The 18,730-nt window shown below is 48.7% G+C and overlaps 1 protein-coding gene across 3 annotated transcripts in view; it reads right to left on the reverse strand.

The window, feature by feature from the left end:
• Nucleotides 1-18,730, reverse strand: part of LOC6576749 — a 38,116-nt gene continuing 19,386 nt past the window's right edge. For 2 of the 3 annotated variants that reach the window (XM_015165346.3, XM_002002701.4), the window contains exons 4-14: nt 15,706-15,787; nt 11,028-12,458; nt 10,708-10,910; nt 9,144-10,634; nt 3,731-9,049; nt 3,297-3,672; nt 3,112-3,237; nt 2,894-2,986; nt 1,241-2,628; nt 807-917; nt 1-732 (exon numbers count right to left, since the gene is read on the reverse strand). In XM_015165346.3, coding sequence (XP_015020832.1) covers nt 701-732; nt 807-917; nt 1,241-2,628; nt 2,894-2,986; nt 3,112-3,237; nt 3,297-3,672; nt 3,731-9,049; nt 9,144-10,634; nt 10,708-10,910; nt 11,028-12,458; nt 15,706-15,787 — 10,652 coding nt within the window. In that variant the 3' untranslated portion in view covers nt 1-700. The remainder of the gene's footprint in view (nt 733-806; nt 918-1,240; nt 2,629-2,893; nt 2,987-3,111; nt 3,238-3,296; nt 3,673-3,730; nt 9,050-9,143; nt 10,635-10,707; nt 10,911-11,027; nt 12,459-15,705; nt 15,788-18,730) is intronic. The other variant, XM_044009106.1, reaches the window with a different exon arrangement.

The raw sequence follows: 18,730 nt of genomic DNA on the forward strand, positions 1-18,730 counted from the left end.
TATGTATTCATAATTATTAATTTTATTTATTTAAATTACAAAATAACGACTATATTTGATTTGCTTTTTACAGCACTCGCGAATTTTTCAACAAGTTTGGAAAATATATTGCAATTTAACGCTCTTAATTTTCATACCTTTCTGAAGCAAGGTAATAAGGTATAATAGGTATTTATAAAGTATTTATTTTTTGTTGTTTCGTATAGGTAAATAATACTTAAGATTAAAACAAATTTACTCATAAGTTCGACTTAATTTCTGTTTTTAGTTATTTTCTTCTTTCATATTTAAAGAGCACATATTGGAGTTAACTATTTCTTAAGATTTCTCTTTTCATAAAGCAGCTTTCTTTTAATTTTTTATTGTTATTTTATCATTAATATTTCGTTCTTTTTTTTCTTGCATCATAAGCTTTGCATTAAGCCGCGTAATTGCAGCTGATTTTCGAAGGTTACAAAAAAATATCTAAAGTGTGGACTGCGATTACGGCGATTCAATGCAAAGCTTTTGCATAACGCTCTCAATGAGTATTTTATGATTCTCTTCCTGGGGGGCAGTGCTAGAACTTTGCCTCGTTGCAGTGCTGAATATCTATGACCACAATTTACATTAAAGCAGCTATTTGTTTTTCCTTTTTTATAAGATATTCTGTTTTTTTTATTTTTTATATGTATTATTCTGTATATATTTCGTTGTTGGTTTACTGCACTTCGCTATCACTGTCACTCTTTTCTGCAAATGAAAAGATGAAAGACGATTTAGTTACTTTGGTCTACAAAGAGTATATGTTCTATATATGAATGTACCTTTCTTGCCCGTGTAAGCGTGACGCTTCAGTCGATCGTATAAGTCTTCTTTAGTTCCATAGAGCGACGCATTGGATCGTGCCAATGTGCTCATTTTGCCACCATGTAGACCTAGAGCAGAAAAAGAGAAAGATACGGAGACGGAGAGAGAGAAGTTAGAAAAAGTTTCACAAAAAGTTCCGGTTGAGTATGATGAATCTTAAGTAATACGATCATCACCCAAATCATCAGATACACTTGTCCCGATTCCGTTTAAACAATTTCAATCCAATTCTATTCAGCTAACACGATTTCATCTAATATATTCCCATCTTACAAACTGTCATCCTACTCTATTTCTCCATCAGCGATAGCGCTTTAAGTTATTTATATTTTATTTTATATATATTATTTAAATAATCAAGCCAAAGTTAAAAAATAATACTTTCGCTTACCGTCTTTCATGTAGGTTTCGTTGTAAAAGTTGGGCATCTCCCAGCCATCCTCCTCGTCGTCGTAGTAATGCGCATATGTGCTGTGATGCGAGGGCGCAATGGACTCCGCGTATGGCGTGTGGGCGCCATAGTAGAAGTTGACTTGGGAGCCAGTCTGATCGATCGCAGGCGCCAGCATCTTCTTTGGATCTCTGCGCTTCGTGGAGCGCACACAAATCATCCAAATGAGCAGCACAATAATTATGATGAAGATCACAGCACCGGCAATGCCTCCAGCTATGTAGGCGAATTCCGAGCGCTCGGCGCAATGGGGTCCGGTGAAGGAGCCGATGCAGCGGCAGGAAGGCGTGCCCTTCAGATCCTTGACGCAAGTGCCAGAGTTCTCGCAGTAGCCATCACACACATCAGTGCATGCCATGCCAGTGCCGTTGAAGCCCGGCTTGCACTCGCACTTGAAGTCTGAGGTCTCCGGCTCCATAATGCAGTACGCGTTGACATCGCAATGGGGTTTGCCCTCGGCGATGTGCTCGCAGGGATTGGTGCACTCGCTCTTGGAGGTGGCTCCGGTGATCTTGGTGCTGTGATTGGGCGGGCACTGAATGCAGGTGGTTTGCTGAGACTCGGATTGATAGAAGCCCTTGCGGCACTCAATGCACATATTCAGTGTTGCATTGAGATAGGTGCCGGGCGAGCAGACGGGCAGTGTGCATTCTTCCACCGAGCTGGCGCCCACCTTGGGTGTGGTGCGACCCAGCGGACAGGCAGCGCACGAGGGCTGCACGCCCTGCAGACGATAAGTGCCACGTGGGCAAGGCTCACAGCGTCCGTCGGCGCCCAGCTGCTGGCCAGAGCTGCACTCATCTCGGCACTCCTTGCGGGACGTTGCCTCCGTGGAGCGTGTGGTCTGGCCCAGACCGCACAGCTCGCAGCTGAACGCGCCCTCGTTGGGCTGGTAGAAGCCATGGCCGCAGGAGCGGCACAGACCCGTCTCAGCATCGAAGTATTTGCCGGCCGGGCAGCGCTCCTTGCAGTCAGCGGCAGAGCGGGCTCCCGGGCCAGCTGTAACTCCCGGACGTCCCGCTATCGTCGGGCACTTGCTGCACTGCTGCTGGCCAGTCTCGGACTGATAGGTGCCTCGAGCGCACGGAATACACGTCTTGTTGGCGCTGTCGTAGAACGTGCCAATGGCGCAGGGCACACAGTCGGGTATCATGACCACCTGGCCGACGGGACAAGCGTACTCAGAGCCGAGCTCTAGAGAAGCTGGATCGGGCACGGTGTTGGGCAGAATATCCTGAACGGCAAACTGATCATCCTCCAATATCAATTTCTCCAGCAATTGTTTCACATTGGAGCGCTCGCCCGTCGAGGTGTGCACCACAGGATCGCTAGAGTGGGAACCGAACAATGTGAGATTAGATTCGTGTTCTATAGTTGGACTAGGTCTAAGATATTATCAGTTGGGTTAGCACACAGAGAACAAAAAACCCCATGTGAAGTTAGCTTGAAGCATTAGACAGAGTTGCATTGTGATTGAGTTGGTTGGTTGGATGATTGGATTAGTCTGATTGACAGTGGCTAGTACTGAGGTGCGGAATGCTGGAGATCGGGTGCAGATTTGAATCGTTAAACGAATGTGGATGCTTGACATACTTAACAGCCGGGAAGGCTATTTCCAGCGTGTATGTGTCGCCGCCAGCTTGTTGGCGTCCCTGGCGACCTGTCAGCGCCAACTCGTCATCATCGCTAGAAATTGGGGTTAACGAACACATATTCATATACATACATATAACACAGAGAGTACACATATATACATCAAGACAGAGAATCATCATGCCAGACCGTAGACCCCCAGACCCCAATTTACTTACTTGACAACTGGCAGTTCGGCTTCCATCACATAGACACCGCCATCCTTCACCTGACGACGCACACGATTGTTTTGGGCGGCGCGATAGTGATCGCACTTGACATCGATTTGAATATCCTTGCACTCTCTGCACAAAAAAATGTGATTAGACAAACCTTTTCTTTAATCCGCCTAGTCCACTATTACCTGGTGCCCTCAATGGAATACGAGCAGAAGTTCCAGTCCCTGTTCAAAGCATTCACGGAGTTGGTCACCTTCTGGCGCAGCACCGCCTGGCCGGCCTTGTTGCAGAGCACATCCGAGGGGAACAGCATTTTGATGCGGAACACACGCTGGGCGGGCTTAGCCGGTGAACAGGATGGATAGACCAGTGGCATAGATGCTTCGCGCGTGGGACGCCAGAAGCCCTCGGCACCGCACGTATAAAACTCGGGCACCGGCTCCGAGAAACGCAAGCCGGTATTACAGGCAATCTCACAGACCTTAAACTGACCGCCTGCGCCCCAGTCTTTGCAGACCTGAGAGCCGCCGACGGGATCGGCCAAAGGTGGACAGAATTCAGCTAGGACGAAGAATGAGTAGATTAGATGAGAACTTGATGAAAGAGCTTATAAACTTACTCAGTAGCGAAACCTTGAAGCTGCACGATGCCGTATTGCCAGCAGCGTCCGATGCAATGTATGTAATATCATAGGTGCCCCAGAGCAGCGTTGTGCCCGAGCGATGTCCGTTGCGCTCATAGATCTTGGTCACTCCGATATTGTCGCTAAAGTGTGGCTCATCCCAGGTGACCACGGCGGAGCCATTCTTGGCAATGACCCACAAATCGCCTGGGCAGTGCTCCACAACTGGTGGTTCCTTGTCCACAACGAGCTGTTGACAATTGGCGCCCGTGTAGCCCACTTGGCACTTGCGTTGGCCGCACATGGAGGGCACGCTGCGCTCCACACCGCCCGTGGTCATCTCGTAGCCGCCCCAGTTCAGTATGAGACCGGAGTACAGCACCGGCTCGGAACGGCAGTCGCGCACTTGCTTCTGAATCTCAGAGGTAATATCTAGAGCACGAGCCCAGACCTGCGCCTTGGTCACAGTGCCTTGGAAACCGACTTCGGTGTAGCCCCGCTCGTGTTTAATGCTGTCCGGTTGCGGGCGACCCAGCACGGACCAGAGGTAGGCAGGCAGAGTACCACCGTTGCCATACTCCAGCTTGCTGGCAATCAGCCCCTCTGTGATCAGCTGCAGCTGACCACTGAGGCCATCCCAGACAACAGCCACGTGATGCCACTGGCCGTCGTTGACGGAGGTGTATTCGCCAAAGCTGAGGAACACATCGGGCAGATCCTCAAAGAGCGAGACCTGAACGCCGCTCGAGTGAGCCTGCAGCAACAGACGACGGCGCTGGGTCATGCGAGCCGAGTCCACGCCGTATAGGGTAAAGAAGATGCCGGTGTCGTCCTTCTGCGCGAACTGCACCCACATGGCCACGGTCAAGCTAGTCGCCTCGCCGGTGGGGAATGGCACCACCTGGGCAGCGGTGGAGCGCGATGCGTCGCTGAAGTACAGATCGTAGTCCACCTGGATGGCCTTGCGGCAATCGTCGCCGGTCATGTTGAAGGGGCACTGGCAATAGAAGCCATTGGTCAGATCCACGCAGCTCGCACCAGGCGGACAGGAGTTATCCTTGCAGTCCACAATGTCCAGTTCGCAGTTCTTGCCCGTAAAGCCAGGCGGACACTGGCAACTGTAGCCGGCGCCGTTGTCCAAGCAGGTGGCTCCATTCTGGCACACATGCTCCTCGCAGGCATCGTACTCGTACTGGCAGCCGATGCCGGCATAGTCCGCCGGACAGCTGCAGTTGAGGCCGGAGCCAAAGTCCTGGCACTTGCCGCCGTGCATGCAGGGATTGCCAATGCAGCGCTCGGGCGCCGTCTCGCAGTTCTTGCCGTCCGTGCCGCTGGGACACACGCAGAAGTAGTCCTGGAACAGATCAATGCACTTGGCATCGTTCTGGCACGGAGCCTGCACATTGCAGGTGGTCACCTGCTGCTCGCAGCGCATGCCGCTCCAGCCGGGTGCACAGCCGCACTCGAAGCCGCCGACGCGATCCCGGCAAATGCCGTTGTTGAGGCAGGGCTGTGGCTCGCAGTCATCAATGTCCGTCTCGCAGAGTGGGCCCTTGAAGCCGTCACGGCAGACGCACTCGTACTTGTTGTCCAGATCCAGGCAGCGCTCGGTGCCCACGGGATGGCAGGGATCGCTGAGGCACTCATCGATCTCCGCCTCACAGCTGAGGCCCACATAGCCCGGACGGCACTTGCAGCTGAAGCCATCCAGCTGATCCACACAGGTGGCGCCGTGCTGGCAGGGATTCGAGGCGCAGTCATCGATCGTGTGCTGGCAGTTCTTGCCCGTGTAGCCCGGCTCGCAGTTGCAGCTGTAGCCATTGACCAGATCCACGCAGACGCCATCGTTGGCGCACGGCCGATTCTCGCAGTCGTCGATGTTGACATCGCAGGCGGGACCCGTCCAGCCCGGCTGGCAGACGCACTCGTGGTCAAACAGACGGTCCACGCAGGTGCCATGCTTGCAGGGCTCGGACAAGCACAAGTCGATCTTCTGCTCGCAGCGTTTGCCGGTGAAGCCAGGCGGGCATGCACACTGGAAGTCATTGACCAGATCCGTGCAGGCAGCGCCCAGCAGGCAGGGATTCTCCTCGCAATCGTTGATATTCTGCTCACAGTGCCTTCCCTCCCAGCCCGGCAGACACTCGCACTTGTAGCGGCCCTGTTGCAGGGCCAGGCAGCTGGCGCCGTTGGTGCACGGATTTCCATTCGCTGTGCAGGGATCTATGGTCACATCGCACTGATCGCCGGTGTAGCCGCTGCGACAGAGGCAGGTCACATTCTTGTAACCCGGCTCGTTCTTGCACATGGCTCGGGCGGGGCAGGTGTCATTGCCACAGTCGCTGGCCTCCTCCTGGCAATTGATGCCCGAGTAGCCGATGGGGCACTCGCAGCGATAGCCCTGTGGCAGATCCTTGCATTGACCTCCGTTGAAGCACGGCTGTGAGGCGCACTCGTCGATGTCCTGCTCGCAGCGCCGGCCAGAGAAGCCAGCCGGACAGAAGCATTGGATGTCATGGCCCATGGGCACGCAGAGACCGCCATGCTGGCAGGCACCGTCTCCGCAAACCACGGGCTTGCACTGCTCGCGTCCCTTGGCGCCGGCGGTGTCGGTGCGCATGTTGCTGGGGCATTCGTTGCAGCTCTGTGCGCCAGACGCGCTCTGGTAGTGATGCAGCGGGCAGGGCGAGCAGGGAGCCAGGCCTGTGGCGGAGTAGGTGCCGGGCGCGCACTTGGCACGGCACAGCCCCTTGTTGGAAGCGGCTGGCTGATAGGTGAACGTCTGAGCTGGACAGGCCTGACAGTCCTTGAAGCCGCCGGTGGGCGGCTCGGCGCTGAAGGAGTTGCGTGGACATTCCAAGCAGGGCACCAGACCCGTTGGCGAGTAGGTGCCATAGCCGCAAACGGGAATGCAGTCGGTCAATGCCTTCGAGCCCTCCTCCCTGGTATAAGTGCCGGCGGGACAGCGCAGGCAGGTGCCCTGGCGATCGCGATTCTGGTAATAGCCGCGTGGGCAGTAGGTGCAGCTGTTCTGGCCCTCGGACACATAGGTGCCAGCCGGGCAGTGCAGGCAGCGCGGCACGTCGCTCGTGTCCATGTTGAGCACTTCGCCCATGTTGCAGTTGAAGCCGCGCGAGATTTGGGACTTGAGTGCGCGCAGCGGCGGACACTGGTTGCCAATGTTGGAGATGTTGAGCAGGGAGTCAATGACGGCGCTGGCATACGGTACGCTCAGATCAAAGATGAGATTCAGTGTGGAGCCGCAGAGATCGTACAGCTGGGGCTGGCGCACGGCCGGCAGAATCGAGAGTATAAAGTCCATCTTGACAACATTTTCCTCCAGCAGCGACGGCACCGCCTTGATGAAAGTGACATTCATGTTGACATTCACCGCGGAACAGCGCTGCGAGAGCAGCTGATTGAGGCCGGCGTAGTGATGAGAGAGCACCTCCTGGTATTGACCCAGGCAGGATTGGGCCACGGCGCCATTGGCGCGATACGTGATGGTCGCAGTCACATGGTAGGCAGCCTGCTCCGTGTTCTCGGAGACACAGTCGGGCACCACAGAGGTGGGGCGCCACAGGCGGGAGGTTTCGCAGGAGAAGGTCTTCAGGGGCTCGCCGTCGGTAAAGCGGAAGCCAGGCTTGCAGGTGGCTATGCACTCAATGCCCCGATCTCCCGGCAGGCAGTTGATAGCTCCGTTGGCTGGCGGCTGCAGCTCCCAGTCCACACAGGGCGAGGCCTGCACGGAGACCTGGAAGTGGCAGCTGGCGCGATTGTTGAACTTGTCGGTGGCCGTGACAGTGACATTCTCGAAGTGGCCAATCTTGATGGTCGCCCGCTCGGGGGTGAATTGCAGACGCACTTCGCCCGTCTCGTCCGACGTTTTGATGCGCTTGCGCGTGTCATTGAAGTTGACGTTGTAGCTGTCCTGGCGATCAACCAGCTCAATCACGTAGCTCTGCGGACACTGCAGCAATGGTGGGGTGACATCTGGCACGGTTATATTGATCTCGCATATGGCCACATTGCCATCATAATCGAAGGCCACATATTTCACCACCGTATCCTTGAAGATGTGACTGGGCGTGCGGAAGTTCTGCGGCTTAATCTCCAGCCTGGCAATCGAGCCGGAGTTGTCCACGGCAGTCGGTTCGGTAAAGTTCACGGGCAGCACACCACCATTTTCGTCGCGACGCACCACAATCGGCTGCTGTGGGCAATTTTGGAAAATTGGCGGCTCATTGTCGACGCAGGGCGAGTAGCCGTAGTCGTAGCCCAATAGCGGCTCCACCTTCGGCTCCTCGCAGCCCATCAGCTCGAATTTCAGGCAGGCATTGTCCATGTAGCTGACGATGCCCAGAATAACGAAACGTGCCTGCACGTACTTGGGCAGGGTAATCATGGCCAGTTCACCGTAGTTGCCGGGGTCACGCATGGTTAGATTAAAGTTGGGGAAGTATACCACATAGTTCTCGCTCTCCGCCTGCTTGTAGAAGAAGCGTATCTCTGTGGGACGTCCAACAATATCGTTGGTCACAACGCCCTTGACTAGGATTGCCTTGACGCGATAGATCTGCCCCAGATCCACGCTGACGTAGGTAAACGCTTCCTGCTTGCCGCACCAGCCCGTGGCCGAGTTCAGACGGATGTTCCTGGCCTCATAGTTTGGTCGCTCCGATGTGGCATTGATGGCTGAGTCGGGTATTTTGCCTGAGCTCAGACCCAAGGGCTTGATCACCTTGCACTCCGGTTCACGTATGCACGTAATTGGCCTGGGGTTGATCAGAATGTAGCCGGGACGGTTGCAACCGAAGTAAACCTCCGAGCTCTGTTCGTAGCTCCGCGCCAGCTGACGTCCATCGGCTGGACGGCCTGGATCCTCGCACACGGGTCCCTCACAACGCAAATCGCCAAAGTCCCAAATACCATCGGCACCACAGCGCACCACATTATCGTGACGCTGGGTTTGCCCGGCCAGCTTGAAGGTATTCTGGCAGCCAAAGAAGAAGCTGCTCTGGAAACGTGTGTCCACAAACTGCCCGTACTCGGCTCCAGGTGTTGGCATGGGCGCATAACAATCCACGCGGGGGCAGGAAGGCTGCATGCCCGATAGCCAGTAGTCGGGTAGACCTGGCTTCGGATCGTACACGCACTGTCTGAATCCTGCAGAGGCAGTCGAGCGCAGCTGACGACCAGGCGAGCCGCAGCTGATGGTAACATTGTCACGGAACGGCACCAGCACGGACTCGGGATCGGGACGTGCCACAGTCAAACCCTCCAGCTTGTCATCGGGCAAAGAAACGCACTTGGCGTCTGTGAGAGAGAAAAGAAATTAGTAAGAGAATTAATTCTTAATTGCTGTAATCGGGTATAACCGACTGCATGAGGCCCGTTCACGATGACTTACAATTGCATTCTGGTACGCTCGCATTCCATTGACCGCTGGATAGGCACAGCGCCACGGAGCTTCCGCTCATGATGTAACCGAAGTGGCACTGGAATCGCACAATATCACCGAAATGATAATCGTTTCGCTCGCTGAGCAGTTGTCCGTTCTCTGGTGGCTGGAGCTCTGGGCACATCAGTGGCACACAGGTCTTGTTGCGCTGATAGGTGTCGCCGTCGCGTTCACCGGTCTCCGAACGCTCAATGTGGTAGCCAGCGGTGCCGTTGGATGTGTAGAGCTGGTAGCCGGTGTTACAGGCGCAGGCATAGCTGCCGGGCGAGTTGATGCACTTTTGGTCGCAGCCGCCGTTGTTTCTGCTGCACTCATTGATGTCCACGCAGTCCAAGCGGGTGCAGCCCATCAGTTCCATACGCACGCAAGGAGCGCCCACATAGTCCTGTATGCGGAAGCGCACGTAACGCGCTTCAATGGGCAACGGCAGATTCAGAATGGACAGGGTGGGCTCCAGTATTCTGAACTCGACGGCGGTGCCATCGGGATTCGCGTAATCCTTGAAGACATCTGTCAAGTCGTTCGAGTATTGCAGGCGCACAGCCGAGCTGAAGGCTATATTGCCATCGGGACGTTGCACAGACATGGTGCGGAAGCCCCTCAGTATGGTGGGTGCCTTCAGGTCAATCAATATCCAGTTTGCGCCGGGCTCCATGGAGGCGCCACACCAGCCATTCGAATTGAGACGCAACAGGCCCTTGCTGTAGCCCCGCTCACTGGGAGAAGTGCTGATACTATCATCTGGTATACCGCCATTGCCCAGACCCAAATCTCCAACCGGACGGCACTCAGTGGTCGCGGTGAAACCAGGACGACATTGGCAATGGAACGAGCCGTTGGTATTCATGCATTCGGTGGTGGTCAAATCGCATTGGGAGGAGCTGCACTCGTTGATATCCTCGCAGCTGGGTGGCTGCTCGAAGCGCTGAGCCTCGCTGCAGCGCATGATATTGCTGCCAATCAGCTTATATCCCTTGAAGCACTGCACCCTAGCCTCATCGCCAAAGTGGTACGGCCGGGCTGCATCTACCACAAACCCATTTTCGATTTCAGGGAACTCGAAGCAACGCTTACGGCTGCATCGTGGCACATCGCCACTCCAGGTGCCATTCGACATGCAGGTGAGCACGGGATGTCCGTTGCGCTCATAGCCAGGCTCGCACTCGTATTGGACAATGGTGCCGTAGCTGCGACCACCGCCATTGAGCAAGGTCATATTGGCATGCGGCACCTCGGGCAGAGCGGCGCACTGCGAGGCCATGCAATGGGGCTGACGCTCCCAGCGTCCGTCGGGCAGGCAGGAAATCTTTTCGATGGGTTCGTTTGAGGCAAAGGCGAAGCCAGCATAACACTGATACATGGCGATGCCGCGGTAGGTGACGTTCGAGGAGCCAATGGAGAAACCGTTGTCAATTTGTGGAACGGGACCGCAGTAGACCTCTGTGAAGGGATTCGAGATAGATTGTTATAGATAGATAAATCACTTAATTGAACTGAGCTAAGCGCGACTTACCCTGACACTTTGGTATGTAGGAGACACTCCAGTTGCCACCAGGCAAACATTCCGTAACCAGACGCGTCTTGCCGGTGGCAAACTCTTGTCCAATGGGACATGTAAAGCTGACCAGCGTGCCAAAGGCCGTGTCGCGACTGGAGGCCAAGGCTCCAATGCCGGGCTTTAGTTCAGGGCAGTCCGCCGAGAATGTAGCCGACCAACTGAAGAAGAAAAGAAAATTTCAATTAGTAAAGTAAGTCCAGAGAAAAGTGAGAGTATTGGGAGGAGAGGATAGGTGCAGGTTCACATTATAGAAATGGGAAATTCAGTTCACTTACCCCGCTGCATTGTGTAGCGCATCCGATGTAAATTTAATCAACATCTCTCCTGAGGAAGCAGTCAAGGTTAGTTTTGGAGCTGCGGTGCCAGTGAAACCATTTCCAGAATGCAGACGCAGTCCGGACGTTGAGGAGCCATCAAAGACCTGCACATTGTCGCTCTTATGCACTGTGAATTTGTCAAACTTGAGCGAGAGCGGGGCACGTGCATCATTGCGGATCGTGAAGAAGCACTCCTGATTCTTGGGGTAATCGGCCAAGCCGAATGCGGGCGAGGTAACTGTGCCGTTGCGTGCCGTAATCGTTGCCTTGCAGCCCTGAATGTAGCGCAGACTGAAGCCCTTGCCCGCCTCACCGAGGTTGGACTTGAAGTAGAGGTAGAGCATATTGCCAGTGGAGATAATCACGCGTTCGTTTTGCGTCGATTTGCCCGTCAGCTTGGCAATGATGCGGCTCATGGGTGAATCGCCGTCGCGTATGAGCAGCTGATCGCGACCCTCGGCAATGTCCAGGTCGTCCACTTCAATGGAGATGATGCGACCGGGCTGCGCCTTGATCACATACAGGCACTCCAGACCACCGGGATATTGCTTGGGATAGTTGGGGCTAGTCAGTATTTGCCTCTGCAGCGTCGCCTTGAGGGTGCCGCCGCAGTTCTTGGCCTCTGTCTTCCATGTGGCCCTGAAGCCCTTGCGCTCCACACTGCCGTCGGTCGTGAACTTGACAATCATGAAGTTGGAGGCGGATACAAATGGCTGTGTGGCCAGATCCTGTTTGCCACTGAGCGTGGCCAGCGAAACGGCCTTGTCCTCAGTGCGTCCGCCGACCAGAACTTGGACCGTATCAAACGTTTTCTCAGTCTCAAAGTCCTGGAACTGCAGGATGATGTTGCTGCCCAACGGACCCTCCAGCGTCCACTTGCACTTGCTCAGCGCTCCATACTTGTGCGGATAGTTGGGCGTCTCGATGACATCGCCGCCGGACTGCATGTGGAAGTGGCATTGGGCGGGACAGTCGAGTTCGTCGGTGCCGTCGCCGCAATCGTCGCTGCCGTCACACTTGAAGGCCTGATTGATGCACAGTCCATTGGCGCAATGCAGCGCCCCCTGGGGACAGGCCGGAGCACGGCACATGAAGGGCAGCAGCGACTCGCAGGTGCCCAGATCCCAGCTCTGCGACTTGCCACCAAAACTGGCCGCCACACACTCGCCCGACTCAGCATTGGGCTGCTGCAGAGACCAAAAGCCCGAGTACTGGGAGATCAATGCGCCCGACGCCGACTCTAGGGTATTCGTGCGTAGATCGTCGAGTGAGGCCAGGCCCAGCCAGTACTTGTCCGAGGCCCGCTGATTGGGATCACTGGCACGTGCTATCGCCAGCGTCTCATTGTTTTCCGCATAGCTATCGATGGCCACCAGCTCGGCGCCATATCTGCGAAGGGAACGAGTAAGAGTTGAAGAGGATGTCAGTGATTAGTGGTGGTAGAAACCAAAGAGCTGCAGCTCTTGAATCTCTAAGTAGCTGTCTCATGCTTCCGCTGCACACTTAACGCAATTTCAATTATGCAGCTGCAGTTTTCTAATGCGCTTTACTTTCTATTTTATCTGCTGCTGCCTTAATTATGTTGTTACCAAAAACAGAATAGATAAAGCAACAACACGGCGCTCAACACAATGGAAAACTTTCGTTTCCAATCCGCAAAGCTCCAGTTTTTTAAAGTCCACAGTTCGACTTGGTGCGTTCTACGACAGCTGCAAGCCAAGAAGCAAAAAAAAAAAAAGAAAACCAGTTTCGAATCCCAAATTATCCGCTGTATGTTTGACTCATGGGCTTAGCTGTGCATTCAAATCTGGCATATTACACATACGCAGCGTGGGGGCGTCATAGGAGTGACAGCTGTGCGCAACGCCTTTGTCGCACGCTGCAGCTGTTGGGCCTGCTTGCATGCCAAAAATTATGCATGTTGCACTCACTGCATCCCTGCAACACCCATCCGCAACAGATCCCACCGCGCACCGCCCCTCCCGCCCGAAATACATAACTGGCAATTGTACAGCTCCAATACCAAGTGAAAACAGAAGACCGGGCTGAGTACATATTTGAGTAACTGTGTGTGGCTTTGTGTGCATGCCGGTGGAATGCGTTGTTTGCCATGTTCGGCTATTCACTTAACAATTTTGTTGTCTGGTATTATTTGCACGTCTGTACTCGCTTATTTTCACCACCATCATGTTAAACATTTGAAAATTTACTCAAGCCTCATGCGTGGAACAACATAATGATATGTATGCGCTGTATACCAGTGTACAAATAAACATTTTCTTAATATATGTATATAATTTCTAAAAAAAAAAACATTTTATGTTTAACAATTGACATGAATGGAAAGTATTTTGTAAATATATTGAAAATAAATTTAAAAATTAATTTTGTAATTATTTCAACGATAATACATATAATAAAACAATTCAGAAATTAAGAAATATGTAAAAATATAAATTAAAAAACTAAATAAATAATATGTTGAATATATTAGATATAATATGTTTCATATTTAACAATTCCTATTTTAAATCATATTAAAATATTTTCAATTCTTATATTATTATATATTTATTATTTTTATATTTTTATATTATTTAAGTTTTTAATGTATTTCTTAATTTCAGAATAATCCTAAATATGTTTAATATATTTCATGAATATGTTTTAGAAATGTGTGAAACGAATCAATTAGATGTTGAAAAGTCTTTGCAATGCTTCAATAGAAGCTCAGATATCATCGTTTTATTTGATTTCATTTTCTTTTAATAAAATATTTAATATTCTTCATAGTTCATTCTTTTACTGTTATTATATCTTTGAGTAGTTGTCTGCTAAATTATTGTTGACTATTTATAGCTCCGTTAAAAATTCCGTAAAAATTCTACGGTTCAATAAAACTGGCTCAGCTACCTGTTTCCGCGCCTATGACCAAAAGTTGAAGCAAATTGACTTGCCCGCATGGGCTGCTGCCAAAACATCATTCAAAAAGAGTTTTCATTGCGATTCGTCGACTACGCCCAAATACTAAAAACCAACAAGTTCCAAATTCACGAGTGGCTTTTATTTTTTGGTCACAGCTCCGTTAACTGGAAATGTTAACGCCTTATCGGCACTTTCCTTCATTCTACGTATTTCGCATGCTGCACACGCAAAATCGTTAAGCAACAGAGATAGCAACAGAGATAGAGAGCGAGCGAGACAGATAGGGAGTAAGAAAACAAAATGAAAATTTCACCCAAAAGAAATATTTCACATTTGGAGTGTAAAGGCGACACCTGACATAGACTGCTATCTTTAAGTCAGATTTATATACATATACACACCTATACATATGTGTATATGTGTATGTGTGTACTTTTTTGGCAAATCTATCGAGCAGTCAACAGTTGTTTGTCGTTTGTTGAACTTCTGCTGTGGCAAAACTAATAAAACGTTAGCAGCATTTTAATTGGCAGTGGACTGGGGCGAGGTCTATGGCATGTAAATGACGCGTACATTATAGAAGGGGCCACTGTAGCTGCTGCTGCTGCTACTGCTGCTGCTGCTGCTGTTGTTGCCAGTGTCAACTGGCCTGGTGTAGCCTGTGCCGGGCATATGTAATTGCCATTTAACACCTGACAGACAGCAAAGAGAAATTGCGTAGGCCATTGACACTAGACCAAGTCTATGGCCAGCCAATAACTTTATTAATGTTAAGCACCGAAAAAATAAATGTAAAAGAAAAACGACAGAGAAAAAAAAAACACCTTCATTCCGAATAACTTTCACCCCACATGCCCCGCGGTCAATCCAAAAGCCAGCGATTCACACGCTCATCATAGCCAAGCTGAAATTACAATCGATAAAAAACTACGACTTCGATCAAATCGAAACACTCTCAATTTCCAAGACAAGCCCACAAGTTCAGAGGTTTTTAGGCTACGCGAGCTCTCAGCTCTCTCGGACAGGTGCAGGCACTGGCCGAACCACTCGCAAGTATTTGGGTCAACAGTGGGTTAACACCCAAAAACCGAATCAGGAATGCTTGTTTTTTTTTTTTTGGGCCGAACGCCGGAAGCTTATTGACTACGTCGACGACTTTCTTTTCGCTCGAATAAAGTGGCCAAAGAAGAAGAGGAAGACGAAGCAAAAGCAGAAGAAGGAAAAAAGAAACAAATTATTATGAATCATCGGCGGCTTATCGATGGCCTGCCCAGCCAGGCCTGAAAAACAATTACGAACTTGGTCAACACTGCTGCCGGCTGCATTTTGGCCTGGGAGGCAGCCCACTTTGGCATTGACAGTTAACTGTCAGCGGAAATGCAATGCGGTGCTGTAACGGCAACTGCTGCCGCCGCTTGAGTATATATGTGCATATACTATAGACTGTAGAGTATATATTTAGTCAAGCACAGATCTTGACAGCCGGTCAGACAACAAGCATCTATCTCTCTTAGTATCTATCTATCACGAAGAACAGGTAGCTGTGCTCATTGAAGCGTAGCTACTTTGAGCCAGTTCACTGCTTGGCTGAAACAGAAGTCCGATGCCCACAACTTCCTCTATATAACCATATATACATACAATATATTTAGTTGTACTCTGATATATTCAAATTAACATCTGATTATGGTTATGCTATGATTTTACTCACCTTCGACACAGTTCGGCGCTTTTCTCCCACGAATGTTTGATATTGAAATATTTATAACAATTTAAGCCGCGCAGTTCCCAGCCTGAAAAAAAAAACAATAATGAATTCGTATTAGACAAGGTCACAACTCGATTTGGGAAAATGCATTAACTGCAAATTTTTGTCATGCATATAAAGTTAAAAAAAATTGTAGAATGGAGACGTATAATCAAATTTGTTAATATTAATAATGACGTAACTTTATAAGCAAAAAATTTTATAGAAATAAAAAGTACAGTAATAATAAAATATATAAAAAAAAATTAATAAATGTTATTTAAATAAAATTTTAATATAATCTTATTCATTAAATAAAATATTTAAATAATTTAATAAAAATAAAACTAAAAAAAAAAAAAAAAAATTTAGCTTTTATTACTTGCGAATTATAGATATTCTCAGGTTAATTAACTTTTATGAGTTGACAATAAACATTCGCTTTCTAATGGCCTTCAACAGACTTTTAGTTTTTATTAACAGATTGTAAAAACGATGCCTTAGAATTTTGGTGAAATATTAGAACTCGAAATGAGAGATGATGAAATGAGTAATAAATGACTTATAAAGTCTTTTAACAAAAATGAACCATTTTGAATAAATTCTGTTTTCCTTTATTCGATTTCCCTATCAGCTCGTCGACTAATGGAAAACCTCACACTTGTAGGGAACTCAAGATACTTCATAAGAGGAGAAATTACTTCCCATAACCAAAAAGTCTTCGTTTCTCTCATGGACAGAAAAATTCTACAGCAAAACCTCTTCTGCTCTTTGCTCGAGCAGCTCTTGACATTAAATTCAGTTGCAGTTGGCTTCCCGCCGAGATCTCTAAGCGTGACCCCAATCAAAGCGACTTGTTTTGCATAATTTCATTTCTACATCTCAGCGGCATTGGCTCTGGCTTTCTATGCCATTAAGAGATTATGAGCTGTTTAGAATTAATTATCTATTCTGGATACACAAGCATTTAATTGAGTTATTTACCCAGTCGGACTTTGATATCATTGAATTAGAAGCTAAGTAGCTACTTTTTTCAACCTTTTTTTTCGCAGAAAATTAAAATTAATTATTTTGGCTTGTGGCGCTTTCATTTTCCTCAATCGAAATTGTGCACTGCGTTTTCCTGGTAAAATGGGAAAGTTGCTGTGACTTGCTGACTTGTTGAGCCCGCCTTCAGCTGGCTTGATTGACAGCTTTCATTTAAAATCAAATCGACTAAAATATGCGAGTGCTCAATGCTCATACGACGTTTCAAAATTGTGGTAAATACAACACAAACAAAAAAGCAAAAATATTCCAACAATTTCCACTGCATGGGCAAATGGTCGATTAAAATTATCGCCAAACGTTTAGGCCGATATCGCCTTTGCAAAAGCTTTGGTGCCTTTTGGCGGCTTCTGAGACTCGTAACAGTTTTTTTTTTTTTTTTTTTTACTTTACTTTCACGATTTCCGTGTAGAAGAAACACTAAATTCAGATAAAAAATCTCCTTTTAAATGTTAATTATAACTCAAAGCTGGCTTAAATTCAATTGTTGTAAGAGATTTTTTTTTTCTTAAATACTTTACCTAATTTCTCTAATCATTATAATACATTATGATAACTTATATTAATGTTGAACGAATCTCATTTATCTCATACTGTATCTACTCCAAAATCTGCCTTGATCTAAGACCTGACAGACTGAGCTTTGACAGCACATAAATTTGCACATCAAACGACTCCGTCTCTTGCTGTTGTTGTTGTTGTTTTTTTCGAGACATTTGGCCAACTGACCTGACATAATTATGTCAAGTTTGAATATCTAGCAGCTGTTAGACAGCTAAATCATCTCAAGCTCCTACATTGCCATGCATTTACTTCTATTATTATTTGTATTTCGCAATTACAGCACTTCACATCAATAATTCAGAAGTAATTCTGGTAATCTCTGATGTCATGCCAACAAATTGCTTTAAATTCTTGGCCAGTTGTATAACAAATTCTTCGGCTTCTTCTTCCCGCTTTTTATTTGTTTACTTAACTGTAAACCGCTATTTGCCACAATTTCAATTTATTTGTTGCCTATTTACCGCAGCAATTTTTATTTAATTTTAGCTTCGCTCCGTAACAACAAATAGCACAAACATAACCGTACGCTGTTCCACTTAACCAAAAAAAAAAGTGAATAAATAAATTGAAGAAAAAAAGTAGAACCGGTGAGGCGCACATTGGGATTCTTTGGAGTTCTTAGCACGCTTCAATTGAAATCAGTCGAACGGCAAAAAAAAAAAAAGTTGAGAAACGGCCAGCATAACAAACCTCATGTAATTGTTTTTAATGGCCAACTATTTGCCTGTCTCTGTCTCCATCCCTCTCGCGCACGTTCTACACCCACTGAGTGTGTATGTGTGTGTCACCCTGGCCGTCAAACTGTTGTAGTTTCTCTTTAAGCCACTTCAGCCACGTAACTAGCAATGGCTTCTAAAAAAAGCAAATTCCTTTGCTCTTGGACTGGGTGCAGCAAGCAGCTGGACAAGGTTAGCCAGTGTCTTGGTTCTTTTAATTTTCTTTGTCATACGAGTATATCTGTGTGTACGTGTGCGCGTGTGTGTGTGTGTGTGTGTGGATTTTAAACTTGTATTTAGCTGGCTATTGACTGCTTTATTGAATTGTGCCACATACTTGAAATGCTTTGCCAGGAAATGTTGTAAGCCATGCAAATTTGCTGCGTGACTTGCTATTGTTGTTGTTGTTATTGTTGTTCTTTTTATGCCCCACATAAAAAGCGGCTTTTAGTGCCCACGTATGTATTGTACATCTACATTATGGGCTTGCAACTGCATTTGTTAGCCGTGCTCTAATTGCCAAAGCGCTCCGAGCCAAAATCATCTCTGCGCCTTGTGATCATTGTTTATAATTTCATACTCAACACTCCGAGGCGCGCTCTGACGAAATCTAGCGAGCACAATACAAATTAATAATGTGAGAATTTCTTGCATCATAATTT

The sequence above is a fragment of the Drosophila mojavensis genome, unplaced genomic scaffold (genome assembly GCF_018153725.1).
Source record: "Drosophila mojavensis isolate 15081-1352.22 unplaced genomic scaffold, ASM1815372v1 contig_36, whole genome shotgun sequence".
In the NCBI taxonomy this organism is placed as follows: Eukaryota; Metazoa; Arthropoda; class Insecta; order Diptera; family Drosophilidae; genus Drosophila; species Drosophila mojavensis.